General features: G+C 43.3%; 1 protein-coding gene and 1 non-coding gene across 2 annotated transcripts in view; one reads left to right on the top strand and one right to left on the bottom strand.

Moving 5' to 3' along the window:
* Positions 1-20,218, bottom strand: part of vash2 (vasohibin 2) — a 40,453-nt gene that overhangs the window by 2,209 nt on the left and 18,026 nt on the right. Inside the window, exons 5-8 of the mRNA XM_053337560.1 lie at positions 17,480-17,554; positions 10,079-10,316; positions 9,842-9,985; positions 4,918-5,036 (exon numbers count right to left, since the gene is read on the bottom strand). Coding sequence (XP_053193535.1) covers positions 4,918-5,036; positions 9,842-9,985; positions 10,079-10,316; positions 17,480-17,554 — 576 coding nt within the window. The remainder of the gene's footprint in view (positions 1-4,917; positions 5,037-9,841; positions 9,986-10,078; positions 10,317-17,479; positions 17,555-20,218) is intronic.
* trnat-ugu (transfer RNA threonine (anticodon UGU)) lies at positions 15,383-15,455 on the top strand. Its single transcript has one exon. It is a non-coding gene; the product is annotated as a tRNA-Thr (tRNA).

The raw sequence follows: 20,218 nt of genomic DNA on the forward strand, positions 1-20,218 counted from the left end.
GGAGGTTCGAAAAGGCAGAAAGTCATCAGATTTAATCCTCCTGTCAGTGCTCCCTCGCTCTCTCTCTCTCTTTCTCTCTCTCTCTTTCTTTTTCTCTTTCTTCCTTTCATCTCTTCCCTCCCTCGCTCTTTTCTTTCTCCTCTCCTTTCATTTACTTAGAGGGAAACTTTCATACTCTCTCTCTCTCTGTCACATCAAGGAGAAATGTTATTTGTTAAAAACCAATCTGGAGAGCTGACAGCCTTCTTATTCATCCTCTTCCTCTTCCTCCTCTTCCTCTCTCTCTTCTCTCCTCTTTTCTTCCTGTCATCTTTGCCAGGCCCTGTATTCTTCTTTTCCCTCTTTCTTTTATCCTTTCTTCCCCCTCGAAATATTAATTTTCCAACATATCAAATTTCCTTTCCTCCTCTCTTTTTTCACTCTCTTATCATATCATCTGTTCTTTTCCTCACCCTCTTCCTCTTTTCTTTTTATCCTGCTTCTTTCCTTCTTTTCCTTCACCTCCACCTAAAAGAAAGCTAGAAAAATAGTTCACAGAATCAATTTTAATGTATGTTTTATGTATTTTAAAGCTTATTTTATATCTTAGTAACTGGAGGAAGAAGGAAGGAAAGGAAGGAAGGAAGGGAGCAAAGGAAAGAAGGAAGGAAGGAAGGAGGGAGGGAGAGAGAAGGGAAAAGAGGAAGGAAGGAAGGAAGGAAGGAAAGAAGGAGACAAGGAGGGGGGAGGAAAGAAGGAAGGAAGGAAGTAAGGGAGGAATGGAAAAAAGGAAGGAGGGAGGGAGGAAAGAAGGAAGGAAGGAAGTAAGGGAGGAAAGGAAAGAAGGAAGGAGGGAGGGAGAGAGAAGGGAAAAGAGGAAGGGAGGAAGGAAGGAAAGAAGGAGACAAGGAGGGAGGGAGGAAAGAAGGAAGGAAAGAAGGAGACAAGGAGGGAGGGAGGAAAGAAGGAAGGAAAGAAGGAAAGAAAGAAAGAAAGAAAGAAAGAAAGAAAGAAAGAAAGAAAGAAAGGAAACTTGTTCTTCCTCTTATAAAACTTTAGTGTTAAATAAGCGAGGCAGCCTCCAGTGTGTCTGAGCAGCAGATTGTGACTGCGTCTCCTCTCCAGTCTGAAGTGTTAACATATTGTGGAGAGCTCTGTTGATAACAGTAAGAGCTTTTTAAGTACTGCATTCAAGAGCTTTAAAAGGAATAATGTACTGCTCTGTTTCTCTGCGCTGGTGAAACCCACCACTTTCAGGAGGAAGATTAAAGTAACAAAGACTCTGATTGAACCCTGAAGGAGAAAAAAGGTTTAGACTAATGAAGGAACTTATTTATAATCCATATTTCAGTTGTCTGGAGGTGATTAAGTCCTCTGTCCAACTCTCCTCTAAGTCATTACTGAACAATAAGAAACTTTAGCTTCAGTCTTACCTCAGTGTTTAATCTGAATATACTGAATCAACAGCTGAGTTTAAACCATAGACTGTATAAAAGAAATGGACGTAACATCCGTGACGTCACCCATTGGTTTGTGGACTGCTGCTCGGAAGCCAATAGTTTCTAATCTAGGCAGCGCCATCTTGAAAATTTCAGGTGCATGCTGGGAAAAACAAAAACACGGATTCTACTTATATGGGCATGAGGCGGAGCCATGGGTGGAGCGGGGAGGTTGCTATGGTTGCGAGGGCTGGATCTCGAGGACATTGGTCAATCAATCTGTCAATCAGGACGTAGCCACGCCCTAATGCATACCCTGCTTTATCGTCACATATAAAATCAGGGAGGCCAAAATGTCCCAAATGAACATCATACTGCATTGAAGAAGGCTTTAAACTAGCGATTGAGACCATAAACACATTTTGAAAACGTTTACTGAGGTTAGAAATCAAGTGAGAAGTTGGTGAATTCTCCATTGACTTGTATAGAGACGGTCGCCCCCTGGTGGCCTTTTGATAGAATGCAGTTCTGCTTATTATGTGTTATATCAGCTACAGGGGAAACACTATTCTGTTATACTGATGTGTAATGACAGTAAAGGCATTGAACTGAGTTGAATGTAAATGTTGTAGTGTGAAGGTTAAAACTCATTTCTCTTCACGTCTTCTCTGTTTCCAGCTTGATGAAAACTGCTTTCTTCTTTAAGTTTTTAGAGTATAGATTCACAATTGATCCATTTAGAAACCTATGCACTAAAATTAAAAGCTAAGGATTTTCCATTTCAATCATCTTTTCCAGTCATCTGTGTCACATTATCTAAAGCTGAATGAGTTATTAGATCATTTAAGACGACCCCCCCCCCCCCCCGAATCAATTAAACTACTAAGCCTGAGGACATAGACTTTTATCAATCCTAGAAATCCTGCAAATTCTGAAAAAAAAGACAAAAAAAGTAATCTCTACATCATGACAGTTATTGAATTGAGCAGATCAGCAAAACAGCTTAACACATTAAATAACATGATTAACATTATTAAATCAATGGAGAGAAAGAAAGAAGGTAAGAATCATCTCATTTTCATTTCTAATCACTGAAGCTCAAAGCTGAAACAGCTGGAGGCGGACAAACCAAAACACACACCGACAGCTGCTGAGATAACATCTGTGCTCATGGACTAAAATACAACGGGGGTATTTTTATACTTGAATCGATTCGTGGGGGGGGGGGGGGGGGGGGGCAGGGGGTCGTCATTCAGCTCTAGATAATTCGATACAGATGATTGAAAAAGATGGTTGAAATGGAAATCCTGCTTGTTATGTGACACACACACAGACACACGCACACACACATGCACACACACACACATGCACACACACACACACACACACACACACACACACAATGCTTAGATGTTAATCCTGCTGCAGCCTCTCATAAGGAAAGGTCATCACAATGAAACGTCAAATGGCAACGACAGGAATGTCACTAATTGTGGCGGCGAGAGAGTGTGTGTGTATGTGTGTGTGTATGTGTGTGTGTGTGTGTGTGTGTGTGTGGTGACTCTGCAGTAGAGCCAGGCTGCAGCTGTTGTCGGTGTCAGATTAGGTTACATCCTACCACACAGCTGACCACACACACATAAACACACTCAGCATATAAGTGTGTATATGTGTGTGTGTGTGTGTGTGTGTGTGTGTGTGTGTGTGTGTGTGTGTGTGTGTGTGTGTGTGTGTGTGTGTGTGTGTGTTTCCTGCCATTGAACTGGATTGGTGAGTCATCTTGTTTTCAAGAAGCGCTTCCCCTGTAAGAACTTCATCCGTCTTGCAGTCACTTTGCAACTCACTACATATTTATATTATATAACTTCAATTTAATCTTCTCACTTGTTTGACTGAAATAAACTTAACCCTCCTGTTGTCCTCCAGTCAAGGAAGGAAGAGAGGAAGAAGGAAGGAAGGAAAGGAGGAAGGAAGGAAGGAAGGAAGGAAGGAGAAGGAGACAAGGAGGGAGGGAGGAAAGAAGGAAGGAAAGGAGGGAGGAAGGAAGGGAGGAAGGAAGGAAGGAAGGAAAGGAGGTAGGAAGGAAGGGAGGAAGGAAGGAAGGAAAGGAGGGAGGAAGGAAGGAAAGGAGGAAGGAAAGGAGTAAGGAAGGAAGGAAAGGAGGGAGGAAACAAGGAAAGAAAAGAAGGAAGGAGGGAGGGAGAGAGAAGGAAAAAGAGGAAGGAAGGAAGGAAGAAAGGAAGGAAGGAGAAGGAGACAAAGAGGGAGGGAGAAAAGAAGGAAGGAAGGAAGGAAGGAAGGGAGGAAGGAAAGAGGGAAGGAAAGGAGGGAGGAAAGAAGGAAGGAAGGAAGGAAGGAAGGAAGAAAAGGAAAGAAGGAAAGGAGGAGAGAGAGAAGGTTTTCATGTTTCTGTGATTCTGTACCAGGGTTAGTGTGTTGTTGTTTTTCTGCAGCATCATAGGCTTCATATCCTGTGTGTCAGACAGGAGGGGAGGCACACACACACACACACACGCAGACACGCACACACACACACACACACGCACACACACGCACACACACGCACACACACACACACACACACACACACACACACAATGACGACGTCTCGTGTCAGCTGAACAAAACAGAGAGTCTTCTGCCTGGCGATAACGCTGAGCTGTCAGCAACAAGGTCTCACACACACACACACACACACACACACACACACACACACACACACAGAGACACACACACACACACACACACACAGACACACACACACACACACACACAGACACACACACACAGATAGAGACACACACACACACACACACACACACACAGAGAGAGAGAGAGAGAGAGAGACACACACACACACACACACACACACACAGAGAAAGACAGACACACACACACACACAGAGAGAGACAGACACACACAGAGAGAGAGACACACACACACACACACACACACACACACACAGAGAAAGACAGACACACACACACACACAGAGAGAGACAGACACACACAGAGAGACAGACACACACACACACACAGAGAGACAGGCTCTTCAGTGTCAGCTGTAGGTTGAGATTAGCGCCTGTGAGTGACTCTGCTGTTGTTGCTGTGTTTTGTCGAGCTCGTCACAAAAACTGGCAAAGGGGACGTTAACATCAAGATGTCAGGACAGTGTATTCTCTGGAAACCCACACACACACACACAGACAGACACACACAGACACACAGACACACACACACACACACACACACACACACACACACACACACACACACACACACACACACACACACACACACACACACCACTCAAAGCCTAAACTCTCCTTGACCCTAAGAGTGGAGCCATGAGGGACACTGAGAGAGGAAGGAAGGAACAGACAAACCCACAGCTGATGATGATGATGATGATGATGATGACTGAATGTTGGTGAGCTTAGTGGTAAGTTCATAAATCAGCCGTTACTTGAAAAAAACCCTTAAAAAAAGAGCACTCACGATTTGTCTCTGCGCTGTGTGAAGCGTCGCTGGGGGCTGATCTGCCGTCGGCGTGGCGATAAGGATTTCCCCCGGCTCCGTTCTTTGATTGGTGACTGGGCGCTGGACGATTTCAGGATCTGACAAACAAATATAACAAAAAATTACAAAAAATAATAATAATAATAATAATAATAATAACCCTAACCCACAGAGACTCAATATTAACTCTGCAGCTCTATAGTTGAGATCTTTTCATCTGCACCAAACTAATAAAAGGAGCCGTTTGCTGGTGAAGAAAGTTATACATCTATTTATTTATTTCTAAGGAACTGGTAGAGAGAGAGAGCTTTAAAAAAAAGGGAAAAAAAGAGAGAGTGGATATTGGACTAAAATGTGTCAGAAGGACCAAAATTCAACCTCATGTGACTGATAATGTGTCTCTGTTACTGTTTAATGAATAAATAGGCAGCTGTTGTCAAACTTCAATTTATAAGATTATGATATTATGTAGTAGTTGTGTTTAAAATAAATAAATAAATTCTGCCCCCTAGTGGCCAAAATTTCCATTATCGATGATAGTGATCCATCACAGTTATCCTTTATTTGGTTTTGAATTCCAAACCCAACAATATTCAGTTAACCCTCCTGTTGTCCTCGAGTCAAGGAAGGGAGGGAGGAAGGAAGGAAGAAGGAAGGAAAGGAGGGAGGAAGGGAGGAAGGAAGAAGGACGGAAAGGAGGGAGGAAGGGAGGAAAGGAAAGGAAAGAAGGAAGGAAAGGAGGAAAGGAAAGGAAAGAAGGAAGGAAAGGAGGGAGGAAGGAAGGAGGGAAGGAAGAAGGGAGGAAAATAAAGAAGGCAGGAAGGAAGGTAGGAAAGCAGGACAGAAGAAAGAAAGAGAGAAGGAGGGAGGGAGGAAAGAAGGAAGGGAGGAAGGAATACAGAAGGAAAGGAGGGAGGAAAGACGGAAGGGAGGAAAGGAGGAAAGGAAAGAAGGAAGGGAGGAAAGGAAAGAGGGAAGAAGGAAGGAAAGGAGGGAGGAAGGAGGGAAGGAAAGAAGGAGGGAAGAAAAGGGGATGGAGGAAGTACAGACAGAAGGAAGGAAGAAGAAGAAGAAGACGGGGAACACACACAGCTTCTCCATTTACACTCTGCTTCACCCTCACAGAGAGTCACTGAGCTGCTTCACCCTCACACAGAGTCACTGAGCTGCTTCACCCTCACACAGAGTCACTGAGCTGCTTCACCCTCACACAGAGTCACTGAGCTGCTTCACCCTCACACAGAGTCACTGAGCTGCTTCACCCTCACAGAGTCACTGAGCTGCTTCACCCTCACAGAGTCACTGAGCTGCTTCACCCTCACACAGAGTCACTGAGCTGCTTCACCCTCACAGAGTCACTGAGCTGCTTCACCCTCACAGAGAGTCACTGAGCTGCTTCACCCTCACACAGAGTCACTGAGCTGCTTCACCCTCACACAGAGTCACTGAGCTGCTTCACCCTCACACACAGAGTCACTGAGCTGCTTCACCCTCACACAGAGAGTCACTGAGCTGCTTCACCCTCACACAGAGTCACTGAGCTGCTTCACCCTCACAGAGTCACTGAGCTGCTTCACCCTCACAGAGTCACTGAGCTGCTTCACCCTCACAGAGAGTCACTGAGCTGCTTCACCCTCACACAGAGTCACTGAGCTGCTTCACCCTCACACAGAGTCACTGAGCTGCTTCACCCTCACACAGAGAGTCACTGAGCTGCTTCACCCTCACACAGAGTCACTGAGCTGCTTCACCCTCACACAGAGTCACTGAGCTGCTTCACCCTCACACAGAGTCACTGAGCTGCTTCACCCTCACACAGAGTCACTGAACTGCTTCACCCTCACACAGAGTCACTGAGCTGCTTCACCCTCACACAGAGTCACTGAGCTGCTTCACCCTCACACAGAGTCACTGAGCTGCTTCACCCTCACAGAGTCACTGAGCTGCTTCACCCTCACAGAGAGTCACTGAGCTGCTTCACCCTCACACAGAGAGTCACTGAGCTGCTTCACCCTCACAGAGTCACTGAGCTGCTTCACCCTCACAGAGAGTCACTGAGCTGCTTCACCCTCACACAGAGAGTCACTGAGCTGCTTCACCCTCACACAGAGAGTCACTGAGCTGCTTCACCCTCACAGAGTCACTGAGCTGCTTCACCCTCACACAGAGTCACTGAGCTGCTTCACCCTCACAGAGTCACTGAGCTGCTTCACCCTCACACAGAGTCACTGAGCTGCTTCAAGCATCTCAATGTACACATTATTATTATTATTATTATTATTATTATTATTATTATTATTATTATAGTCACATGACACCAACAACTGCTGCTACTCAGCTGCAGACAGGAAGTGAAGCTGTGATGAGCCAGACCCAGAAAAACACTGAGACACATAAACCATGAAGAAAATACTGTTTAAAAAGCTACACGTGAGCTCTGTGTGTGTGTGTGTGTGTGTGTGTGTGTGTGTGTGTGTGTGGTGTGTGTGTGTGTGTGTGTGTGTGTGTGTGTGTGTGTGTGTGTTAAACATCATTTTGGAGCCGTCATTAAGGACGCAGCGGGACAGAAGCAGCACATCACAGCACAGACAGCAAGTTTTTCCTGGAGAAAACAAAACCAAGGAAATGGCTCATCTTCCACAGCTGGTCACATTCGTCATGTGGTTGTGATAGATATATGGGTCACTGTGTGTGTGTGTGTGTGTGTGTGTGTGTGTGTGTGTGTGTGTGTGTGTTTGTGTGATTGCTTGCATGTGTTTCCTGCCTCACATGTCCTACATCCTTTTTTTAGCTCCAAACTTTTTACACAACTTACATATTTGTACTTTTCAAAGGGAGAAGCTGTATGTGTGTGTGTGTGTGTGTGTGTGTGTGTGTCCGTGCAGAGGTCTGGTCATGTGTCATGTGACTTCTTCACATTCCTGACACACATCTCATGTCTATACTTAGACACCAACACTAACATTAACCCCTAAAACCAAGACTTAACCCTCAAAAATGCCCTCATTGTCAAGGTCTAAAGCTCCAATTGGGACTTTACAAAGATAGTACATGAAAACACACACACACACACACACACACACACACACACACACACACACACATATACACAAACACACACCCGCACACACACACACACACACACACACACACACACACAGAGCCTGAAGTCTATTCATATTAAATTCACATTCTCTAGAGCACAGCAGAGATTATACCAAAGTCTTTCAAACCAGTTTGAACACAGCTGACCAGTTAGATTGTGTGTGTGTGTGTGTGTGTGTGTGTGTGTGTGTGTGTGTGTGTGTGTGTGTGTGTGTGTGTGTGGTCATGTGCATGTTTGTATGATGGCATTTGTACGTGTGTGACAGCTGCAGACTCGCTGACCTACATATATCTTTGCTGACATGCAGTCCAGTACATGCATGACTGTCTACAACCAGCATCACACATGTAACCACACACACATATATACACACACACACACACACACACAGAGAGACTCACACACTGACTTCTTTAAATTGAATGGATTACAGAAATATGCTTAAATGCAAAAATAAAAGCAAAAAAATGACAAAGAGAAAATCAGGTTGCTCCTTTAACATTTAACCTGAAACTGCTCACCACTCCTACACACTGAACTACACACATTACACACACACACACACACACACACACACACACACACACACGCACATTCCTTCCTTTCCCCATCATGCCCTAAATAATTCCTGACAGTTTATATTCCATGTTCGGCTCAAAAGGGAAACTACATCCAAGTCAGCTCTCATGGAAAAATGAAGGTGTTGTCCTTGTTCAGCCTCAAAAGAGAGAGAAAAAAAAAAAAAGATAGGAGCAGCTGGGGTTTAAAGTGAGCGTTGGTCATAATTCAACATCAGTACTACACTAATAACATGGAGAGTGATTCAAATATAAACCAGGAAAATATGAATATAAACTCCAACTTTGCTGCATAAGTGCTGACGCTGCAGTTTTATCTCTGCATCAAGTTTATCTTTATCACATCTGATGCACTCGACCGCCTTCATCTGGTTTATTCACACATAAAAAGGTCACGTCTTCTCCTCTTGACTTGAGTTCAACAAGCATTTTTTGCTCTTTTCTTAGAAAATTGTTTTCATCTGCTGAACACTATGTTTGTATTGTGTTCTGGCAAATAAACACTCCATTAGTACCAAAACCACTAAGAGCTGTTTTTCTTTTGTCCCAATGCTCGAAATTACCCACTTGTCTCAAACCGGCTTTTTCAACCTCAAATATTCAGTTTCTTTTTTACAAGCCATTTGGATTGATTCGTTTTGTGGTTTGTGTGCAGTCTGTTTTTTCTCCTCCTCCAGGCTGTGCACTCACTCACTCACTCTCTCTCTCTCTCTCTCTCTCTCTCTCTCTCTTGACTAAAGCACTATAAAAGGAGGATAGTGTTAGGGGAATTATAACTTTAAAAATCATTTTAACTTTTAATTCAGAGGAGTTTTTTCAGCTTATAGGTGCAGTTTTGTTGACTTGTAATACTCTACGCCTTTAGAAGAACAGCTAAATTATGTTTTTATGGTGATGAAAGGAGCTTTTAAAGTCTGAGAAAAATAATTATCTCAGCTTGGGCATGAGAATTTTTAATTGTGTCTCACAAATCCTCCAATTTTACTGAAGTGCAGGGCAAAATTGGTGGAATATTCCTTTAAAGTCACTACAAAAACAGTCAATGGTGACCACTTCTAAAATCTATGGATATGATTTTGATTAACTACGATATTTACTTACTAATAAAGTTTGTAGGAAACCTTAAACTGCTACTAATTAAATAATTGATCAGATATGTCTATGTGTGTGTGTGTGTGTGTGTGTGTGTGTGTGTGTGTGTGTGTGTGTGTGTACCGACCTTCATCCTCATGTCCCGGCCGTGTTTCTCCAGCTCCTTCCTCATCTCCTGAGCTCCCAGTCTGGCCGCATTCAGCACCAAATGCTTCCACTCGATTGGCTGGAAGATGTGGGGGTCGTGAGGCACGTACAAGCCAATCTTCACCTGGGAGAAACAGGGGTTCAAATCAAACACGCCCTTACTAAATCCTCTCCTCCTCCTCCTCCTCCTCTTCCTCCCTCCTTCAGCCTCTCTTACCTTCTTCAGAGTGTGCTGGTATCTCTTGTAGGAGTTCTCGAACTCGGCCACCAGTTCTCCCAGCGTGCGGTGAGTCAGCGGTTTGTCCATCAGGTCCTGGCGGCGGCTCATGCCAAGCGAACCGTAGCGGCCGTTGCAGTACACGCCCAGCACCACATGGTGGAAGCAGTGGCCCGAAAACTGGGTCTTAAAGCTGATGGGGAAACGCTCGAGAGACGTCAGCCCGTTGGTCAGGTAGCTAGGCAACACAGCTGCGTTAAGGAAGGAACTTAAGAGGTTTTATTCTGGGTGCTGTCTGACACGATGTAATTATTTAAGCTATAATTTAAAGGCGCACTATGCAGGAATTTCAATGTATAGACTCAGATAAAAATACACTTATGACTCAGTAGAAGTGTGTGGCTGCTCTCTTATGTGTGTGAGGTCGAGACTTCAAGCATAGCGACCAGGTTACATCATCGCCTCTGTCTACTCTGCTCTCTCTCTCTATGTCATGGATTAATAAAGAGCAGCAGGTCTGTGAATCTGTTGACTGAGCACACACACACACACACACACACCCGAAAACTGGGTCCTAAAGCTGATGAGGAAACACTCGAGAGACGTCAGCCCGTTGGTCAGGTAGCTAGGCAACACAGCGGAGTTAAAGAAGGTTTTATTCTGGGTGCTGTCTGACACGATGTAATTATTTAAGCTATAATTTAAAGGCGCAATATGCAGGATTTTCAATGTATCAGCTCATATAAAAATACACTTAGGACCTAGTAGAAGTGTGTGGCTGCTCTCTTTTATTATTTTGTTGTATTTCGGACACTGCTGGGCATCAAACTTTGGCCTCCAGCCAATAACAGCGCAGTGTGTGAGGTCGAGATTTTAAGCATAGCGACCAGGTTACATCATCACCTCTGTCTCCTCTGCTCTCTGTCTCTCTGTCATGGATGTATAAAGAGCAGCAGGTCTGTGTGTCTGTTGACTGAGGACACACACACACACACACACACACACACACACACACACACACACACACACACACACACACACACACACACACACACACACAGAGAGCAGAGAGGTCACAGCGGACAGGATGAAGCTCTGCATTCACACTACTTCCTGCAGTGCTGCACCTTCCTGCAGGGTGAATGTGGAGGTGTTGGTGTTTACTGGCGCTTTAGAAACGTAGGCGCCATGACACAATCAGAAAATAATGTTTTATTTATCTGATTTGTCCTCACAGGCACCCCTCGCTCTATTAATTCACTCTCTATCTCGCTCGACCACAGCTTGTCTCTTTCTCTGAGCCAACTCTGAATGCTGTGTTTAGAAACTCTAACCAACAAATCCTGCACAGTTTACCTTTGAGACTGGATTTATGTGACAAACTAATATAGACATGCTCTCTGTCTCCACCAAAGCTCCTCATTTGACTATGAACTTGAGAAAAAAACATGAAACTTTAACTCTAAGCTAGAAAGTGAAAGTGTGTTTGTTTGGATTTGTCAGAGCAGAGGCAGCACAGCAGCTCGAGTCATGTGGGATTAGCTTCAGTCTGAGTCGCTGAAGGCCAATACTATGAAAATGCCACCGGGGTGAACAATGGTGCTGTGACTGTCTGCGTGTCTGTGCAGCTCCTCCTGTCTCACTGAATCTGTCTGACTCTGTGTTGTGTTTTGCTCTTATTTAACAAGAAAAACAAAGACAGTGAGCTATCTGGTGCCATCAGACGCCTGAGGGGTGATGATGATGATGATGATGATGATGCGGACATCTACTGTGTGTGTGTATGTAATAAATGTACATCTGACAGTCTTCAAACTTCAATATTACTTCCAAAAATCATTCAGCACAGTTTTAAATCAACTTGTAGAAGAGAACATGACTACAAATATTAGACACTAGATACAGTGCAACAACTAATGACCCAACCCAAAGATGTCAATAAAACCTTAACTTTAATCCCTTCTCTTGTCTGCCTAGTTTGTATTTTTCACATTTATTTTGCCAAATATCCTGCATTTTCTCCAATTTTTAGTCCTTGAATCACAACTTTAATATCTAAAACCTAAACTCAGAAACTGATTTCCGTCTTATCTTGTGGGTAACTGTCAGGAATAAAGGCGTTATTCTAACACGCCCCTGACATGAAATCACTCAACTTATATAAGTCAAATATGGAGGCAAACTTCATACATCTACATCAAATTTAAAGGTGGAAGCTCTGACTTTGAGAAACCTTGAACACAAGACCTACGTCTGATGCATGTACAAAGTTTCATGACTTTCTAAGCAAACCTGGCTACGCTAAAAGTACTTACCATACCTAAACCCAACTGCTATATCAAACTATAATATTTACTAGTTTTAACATGAGTGCAAACTTTAGTGAGTTTTTGCCATCATGAAAGCCTCAAACATGTTCATAAAATTAAAATTGACATTCCAAAAATAAACATTATATCCAGAATGATGAAAAACAACAACCAATCTAAACAACTTTATCCCAACATGAACTACAGAACATTACAATTTCCACCAGTTCTGACATGTATGCCAATTATTCAAGCATCCAAAGCTCCTCAGAAATGAAATAACAATAATAATCTTTACAAAAACATAGAGTGACCCAATTTTCAGGACGACTGGTACGAAAACACTGAAACAACACTGAAACCGCAGTCATCTTTGTACAGAATGAATTTTCCAGTAAGCTCTCTCCTGGTATTTCTCATTCTCACTTGAGTTTAGTTTCCTATCACACTCTTAATGTAGTGTCTGTTTAATATTTCTCACAAGAACAAACCGTATATACTAATTAGCTTGTTACAAACACACACACACACACTCAGGCTTACATGGCTTGCTATGGTGTTAAATCTGACCGATATAAATAAAGATAAACATCACGTCTGGATGTTAAATATTTATATCAGCGTGGAGCCGGAGGAAACCCAGCAGCACTTACTGACTGACCTCCATCTACAGCGCTGTACGTTACATTACAGCACTGGGATTATTCGTCAAAGTAACAAAAATACAAAAACTGTGGGTTAAATTTGCACACACACACACACACACACACACACACACACACACACACACATCCTGTAGTTCCTCTCTACTTTATGGTTCATTAAACAAACACACTTCCTGTGATGGAGGACATGTGACACTGCGAACAGAAGCTCGCTCTCTCTCTCTCTCTCTCTCTCTCTCTCTCTCTCTCTCTCTCTCTCTCTCTCATTTTAACCCTCTCCTCCTCCTTCTCAGTGTCAGCCATGGTGGTTGCCATAGAAACCACTACCAGAGTTATCAGTATTAACACAGGCTGTGAGAATGAAACCACCCCTCTATTTTTCCACAGACACTTCTAGCGCCTCAGTAAGCAGGTTCAAATAATCAGAGAAGTCAGCTCTCCGTGTCAATCCACTCATCCATACTCCTACCTGCATATCTGCCTTTCTGTTTATCTCTGACAGAAAATTAAAATTCAAGTTTATTTCTGTAACACATTTAAAAACAACTGGAGTAGACCATAGACTGTATAGAAGAAATGGACGTAACATCCGTGACGTCACCCATTGGTTTGTGGACTGCTGCTCAGAAGCCAATAGTTTCTAATCTAGGCAGCGCCATCTTGAAAATTTCAGGTGCATGCTGGGAAAAATGAAAACACGGATTCTACTTATATGGGCATGAGGCGGGGTCATGAACGGAGCGGGGAGGTTGCTATGGTTGCGAGGGCTGGATCTCGAGGACATTGGTCAATCAACCTGTCAATCAGGACGTAGCCACGCCCTAATGCACACCCTGCTTTATCGTCACATATAAAATCAGGGAGGCCAAAATGTCCCAAATGAACATCATACTGCATTGAAGAAGGCTTTAAACTAGCGATTGAGACCATAAACACATTTTGAAAACGTTTACTGAGGTTAGAAATCAAGTGAGAAGTTGGTGAATTCTCCATTGACTTGTATAGAGACGGTCGCCCCCTGGTGGCCTTTTGATAGAATGCAGTTGTAAGTTACTTCCGCGTTGGCCTCATTTCAGAGGACCAGAACTCCCCGCCTGGAGTAGACACAAGTGCTGCATTAATAACAGTGAAAAGCACAACAGCAGCAAAGAGAATTAAAGTCAGGCTTGTCCTACTATGACTTCAAATCATTCAAATACAATATTTTTTAGAAGCCGAGGTAAGTGAGAAGCGTTATCCGTGGATACAGTACAGAGCTAATCCAATGGATTTTCAAATTCACCGTCTCTGTCACTATTCCTCCTATTTTCCTTCTTCCATCCTCATATCTCCTCTATTCCTCCTTCTCTCGCTCGCACTCTCCCCGTCTCTTCTCCTCCTCACAGGGAGTTTCTTTTTACACTCTTCTCTAAAATTTCAAAGCAGGCGAGATCCAAGATAAGAAAACACTAGAAATAAAAAAGGAATAAAATCCTCTTTATGTTCAGTTTTCTTTTTTACCCCGAGTGTCATGTGCTCCCCTCATCTGCATCAGGAACAAACCCCAGGCCCTCCGTTTCCTCCCCAGCACCTCGGAGCCGCAATCTGAGCCCAGACAGGCCGAGTCATAATGATGGTGTAGGGGGGGAGGAATGGGCTTGAAATGATTCATGTGGCCTGATAAAACATATTTCCTATAAATTATATAAAAGCCAAAGCTGTGTGGAGAGACCTGCTTTGTGTAGTTTTGGTTGGAGGCTCTGAACTTGCTGAAATAGCCTACTAGTTTCTGTTTAGTTTAGTACGTGGCATTTAGTTTCTATGTTTTGTTTCTTTAAAGGAAAGTCAGCGGTGGTAAATACAACGAGACAGAGAGGGTCAGACGGATAAAGCCTCAGATCACTGTTAACAAGGACAGAAAGCAACCAGCGGCAGAGGACAGACAGACAGCTCCAACTGCCACAAGCTACAACAACAGTCACTATTCATTGCTCTCTTTCTCTCTCTCACTTCTTTTTATCTCTCTAGCTTTCTAAGTCTCTTTTTATTTTAATCTCCTCACTCTGTGGAAACTGTTTCGATTTAAGTATAAAATATTTTACTTCTCTGCATTTTTCTGACTTCAACTCACATGAACTGGAGTTTAAAGTGATTCCAGTTTCAAACTCAGCTGGTGCCAATCAGACAGTGAAAGGTTTTATTTCTATTTGCCAGAGTGGAGTATGCAAACATTAAGTCAACTGGTTGGGCTAGCTCACATTATCTTAACAATAGCAGATATGTGAGCAGGGTGTGTCCTCCATTCAGATTAATATCTAAAGGGCCGATCCTTCACCTCCATGAGCAGGTAAGGCCTCATAGCTCAGTGGTTAGAGCACTGGTCTTGTAAACCAGGGGTCGCGAGTTCAATTCTCGCTGGGGCCTGCCTCCCCCTTTTGATGCAGATGGCCTGGTGAAAGGTGACACTGCACAAACACACACACACACTCTCTCTCTCTCTCTCTCTCTCTCTGTCCCTCGCTGACACCAACACGACAGTTTGAGGTTGTTTGAAAAAGGCAGAAGCTGCAGCAAATCCTCCAGCCTGATATTGTCCTCTCATCTTTTTCTCTTTCCCTTTTTTCTCCTCTCTCTCCCTCTGGGTCTCATCTCCTTTTTTTTCTTTTTTAGCTCTTGTCACTTTCTCAGTTCCCCTCCCCTTCTCCTGTTTTCATCTGTAGGCAAAAGCCAGTCTCAATTAAAGTCACTGTCAGCTGCCACCCTGACGGCCCCTGGAGAAAAGTCACTGTGAAACTGGACCATTCATTCATAGAAAGACAGAGGAAGCTCTCATGTCTCATACTGAACGCTTTGCACCACATACCACACATAAACCTTCTTCACCTCCTTTATGGTGGGTAATTATATTCTGCACACGGCTTAATATCCAGGAGAAAATGCATTGACGCTACATTACAGATCTGATCATGTGATTCTGAAGTATGTAAATGAAGTATGTAAAGTTGTTTTTCAACGGTGGTAAAAAGTAAATATTGTATAAAGTTAAAGTCAGCTGACTCTGCTGCCTAGAGTGTTTCTGCTGAAAAGTCACATGCATTTTAAAATCTGTTGGCCACTTAAATTCATTTACATTCTTAGCAACTATCTAATGCTACCAGATTAAATGATGATTATTGATGAATCTATTGGTTATATAATTAAATTGCCTGTTTTGTCTGAAAAGGTTAAAAATGAAACTGAAAACTGTTTAATTCAAAATGAAACAAAGACAAAATGAAGAAAAAAAACTTTTCAAATCATCATATTTCAGAAGCTGAAGTCAGCAAATGTGTTGCACGGTTCCTTTTTCTCATCATCTAAGTGTGTCCCAGTAGTGTAGTGGTTCAGCTGCAGGCCACATAACCACAATGTTGATGGTTCGAATCCAGCAGAGGAGTCTGGTTGCATTTCACCCCGACAGCTCTCTCGCTCTCTCTCTCTCTCTCCCCCCCTTTTACTTCCTGTCACTCCTCTACTGTCACTAAAATAAAAGCATGAAGTGCCCCAATATATATATAAATGAAATAATAATGATTTTTCATTTCAAGACTTTTCTGATTCAAAGACATTTACAGTGAGATGAAAAGCTGCTTGAGGCTGAACTCTTAAACATTACGAGCTCAGCAGTGACTCTTAATCTAAGCATTTATAATGAATATGTTTTGGGGTTTTTTTGGTTTGTTTTTTTTTGCTCCGACAATGCCCTCAAACACACAACCACATGAGTGAAACTCTGCGAAATTGAATACCAGAACATACGGGAAGTTTAAATAGACCCAACCACAGACAGGCAGCTGTTAGAGGCTTCAAACCATCAGAACCAGCAGCCTACGTCAACAGCTGTTTAGCCACAGTGGAACCATTATCATAAAAAAGTGACTAAAAACAAGCTCTGATTCTCTTTGGTTTGTCTGTGCAGCCAAAAAAAAAAAAAAAATCATGAATAGTTTTAAAATGTTAAACTGTGACTGTAACCAAATCAGTTACACAACAACAACACTGAAGATCTCAAAATGAAATGTAGAAGTTGTTAAAACACTGCTGCTTTAAAACTTAAGCTCTGCCTGATGATACTCAGCTTATGTATGTATGTATGTATGTATGTGTGTGTGTGTGTGTGTGTGTGTGTGTGTGTGTGTGGGGTAGGGGGTTAAACTTTGAAGTCGGCTTGTTGCCAGGCAACACGGTTCAGCAAGAGCTGGAAAGGGTGGCGGTAGATGGGGAGGGGGGGCATTAGGACATTAGAGCAACATGTCTCATTGATTTCACCCACAGATAACAAAATAACCTTTTAGCCCAGTGGTTGGTGCATGTGTGTGTGTGTGTGTGTGTGTGTGTGTGTGTGTGTGTGTGTGTGTGTGTGTGTGTGTGTGTGTGTGTGTGTGTGTGCATGTGTACAGAAAGGATACATTCCCAAGATGACGGCTTCGAGGCATTTGATTGGTAAAGACTCCCTGATCATCTCTCTCGCCGTCTCCATTAACCTGCAGGAGGTACGAAGAGGAGGTAGAGGATGAGTGAGAGTAGGAGGCGGGGAAGAGGAAGGAGAGGTGAAGAAGGCACAGGATAAGAGGAGTAGCAGCAGGAGGGGGAGGAGGAGGAGGAGGAGGAGGAGGAGGAGAGGGGTAGAGGAGGATGGAGGAGAAATTATGTGAGAAAAGGAAATGTAGCATGAGAATAGAGAAGAGGAGAAGAGAGGAAAGAAGAAGAGGTTAGGAGGAGGAATGGAGGAGCAAAGCAAGAGGAGGAGGAGGAGGAGGAGGAATGGAGGAGCAGGAGGAGGAGGAATGGAGGAGGAGGAGGAGGAGGAGAGGGGTAGAGGAGGAGGATGGAGCAGAAACGATGTGAGAAAAGGAAGAAGAGAGGAAAAGAGAAGGGGTTGTGAGGAGGAATGGAGGAGCAGGAGGAGGAGGAGGAGGAGAGGGGTAGAGGAGGAGGATGGAGGAGAAACGATGTGAGAAAAGGAAATGTAGCATGAGAATAGAGAAGAGGAGAAGAGAGGAAGGGTTGTGAGGAGGAAGCAGGAGGAGGAGGAGGAGGATTTAGGGGAAAGAAAGGAGAAGGAAACAGAAAGAGGAAGTAGAAGAGAGACGGGGGAATAGGGGATTGTTATTTTTAAAACACATTTGACAGAAAATGAGAAGAGAAACTGCAGTCTTATTTACTACAAGCACAAAATGTGTTAAAGGTTTTTATTGCTGTAAAATGAGTGAATGACATCCAAAAGAAATCCATCCATGAACCTGAGTAATAAGATCAGACTGCATCACTACAAACATCATAAATGCTTCATTGTGTGATGTTATGAGGTTTTATTGATCTGTTGGTCAGGTTTCAGTCGTGTGCAGGCAGGTCAGATGTCACAGTTTAGGTTTGGTTTCTATTAACAGCTCATATATTCTTTAACCCTCCTGTTGTCCTCCCGGGTCAAATTGACCCTATCTCTTTTGACTGTTCCTTCCTTCCTTCCTTCTCTCCTTCCTACCTTCCTTCCTCATTCTGTCTTTCCTCTCCTTCCTCTTTTCCTCCTTCCTTCCTTCCTTCTTCATTCCGTCTTTCCTCTCCTTCCTCTTTTCCTCCTTCCTTCTTTACTTCCTTTCTTCCTTATTTCCTTTTTTCTCACTTCCTTCCTCATTGCCTGCCTTCCTTCCTTCCTTCCTTCCTCCCTCTTTTCCTCCCTTCCTTCTTTCCTCCTTTCCTCCCTTCCTCCCTTCCTTCGTTCATTCCTCATTTCCTTCTTTCCCCACTTCCTTCCTCTTTCCTCCCTTCCTTCCTTCTTTCCTCATTTTGTTCCTTCCTTCCTTCCTTCCTTCCTTGAACTGAGCACAACAAGAGGGTTAATCAAACTATCATCTGATCATCATTACTCACAACTATCAGAGTATTTACTGTATGATCAGAGAGAGCAAGATAACATAATCCCTGCTGCTGCTGTTTTTACCTTGGTCAGATCAAGACGTCCTTAATAAGCAGATTAGAAAGTGTCTTTGGTCGCTGTGTCTACTGGGAATAACCAGATTAACACACACAGTTATTAGCTCACTTCCTCTAATAATCCGGAGCTGTTTGTTGAGTTGATGAAGTAACAGAGACAATTTAGGTTTGGTTTCTTGCAGGCAGAATATTTTTTATATTTTTTTATTTATATTCTTTACTTACAGTATACAGAACAACTCTATTGTTAGATTTCAGCTACATAACAAACAGTGTTTAAATAGAGAAGTTAAAAAAAAACAGCCTTTTAATTCAAGGGGGTCAAACTCATTTTCATTTAAGGGCCACATACTTCCCAATTTAATCTCACATGGGCCGGATCATTAAAAAGATGAAAGGAAGGAAGGAAGGAAAGATGGAAGGAAGAAAGGGAGGAAGACCAGATAGAAGGAAGAAAGGGAGGAAGGACAGATAGAAGGAAGAAAGGGAGGAAGGACAGATAGAAGGAAGAAAGGAGGAAGGACAGATAGAAGTAAGAAAGGGAGGAAAAGAAGGAGGAGTAGGAAGAGTAGACAGGAATGAAAGACGGAAGGAAGGAAGGTAGGCAGGAAGGAAGGAAGGAGGGAAAGATGGAAGGAAGAAAGGGAGGAAAAGAAGGAGGAGAAGGAGGAGTAGACAGGAATGAAAGACGGAAGGAAGGAAGGAAGGAAGGAAAGATGGAAGGAAGAAAGGGAGGAAGTACAGATAGAAGGAAGAAAGGGAGGAAGGACAGATAGAAGGAAGAAAGGGAGGAAGGACAGATAGAAGGAAGAAAGGGAGGAAGGACAGATAGAAGGAAGAAAGAAGAAAGGGAGGAAGGACAGATAGAAGTAAGAAAGGGAGGAAAAGAAGGAGGAGAAGGAAGAGTAGACAGGAATGAAAGACGGAAGGAAGGAAGGCAGGCAGGCAGGAAGGAAGGAGGGAAAGATGGAAGGAAGAAAGGGAGGAAAGAAGGAGGAGAAGGAGGAGTAGACAGGAATGAAAGACGGAAGGAATAAAGGAAGGAAGGAAGGCTGGAAGAAAGGAAGGAAGGAAGGAAGGAAGGAAAGAAGGAAGGAAGGAAGGAAGGAAAGAAGGAAAATGAGACAGGAAGGAAGGAAAGAAGGAAGAAAAAGAAGACAGGAAGGAAGGAAGGAAGGAAGGAAGGGAAGATGTAAGGAAGGAAGGGAGGAATA

This window comes from Scomber japonicus, chromosome 17, assembly GCF_027409825.1.
Source record: "Scomber japonicus isolate fScoJap1 chromosome 17, fScoJap1.pri, whole genome shotgun sequence".
In the NCBI taxonomy this organism is placed as follows: domain Eukaryota; kingdom Metazoa; phylum Chordata; class Actinopteri; order Scombriformes; family Scombridae; genus Scomber; species Scomber japonicus.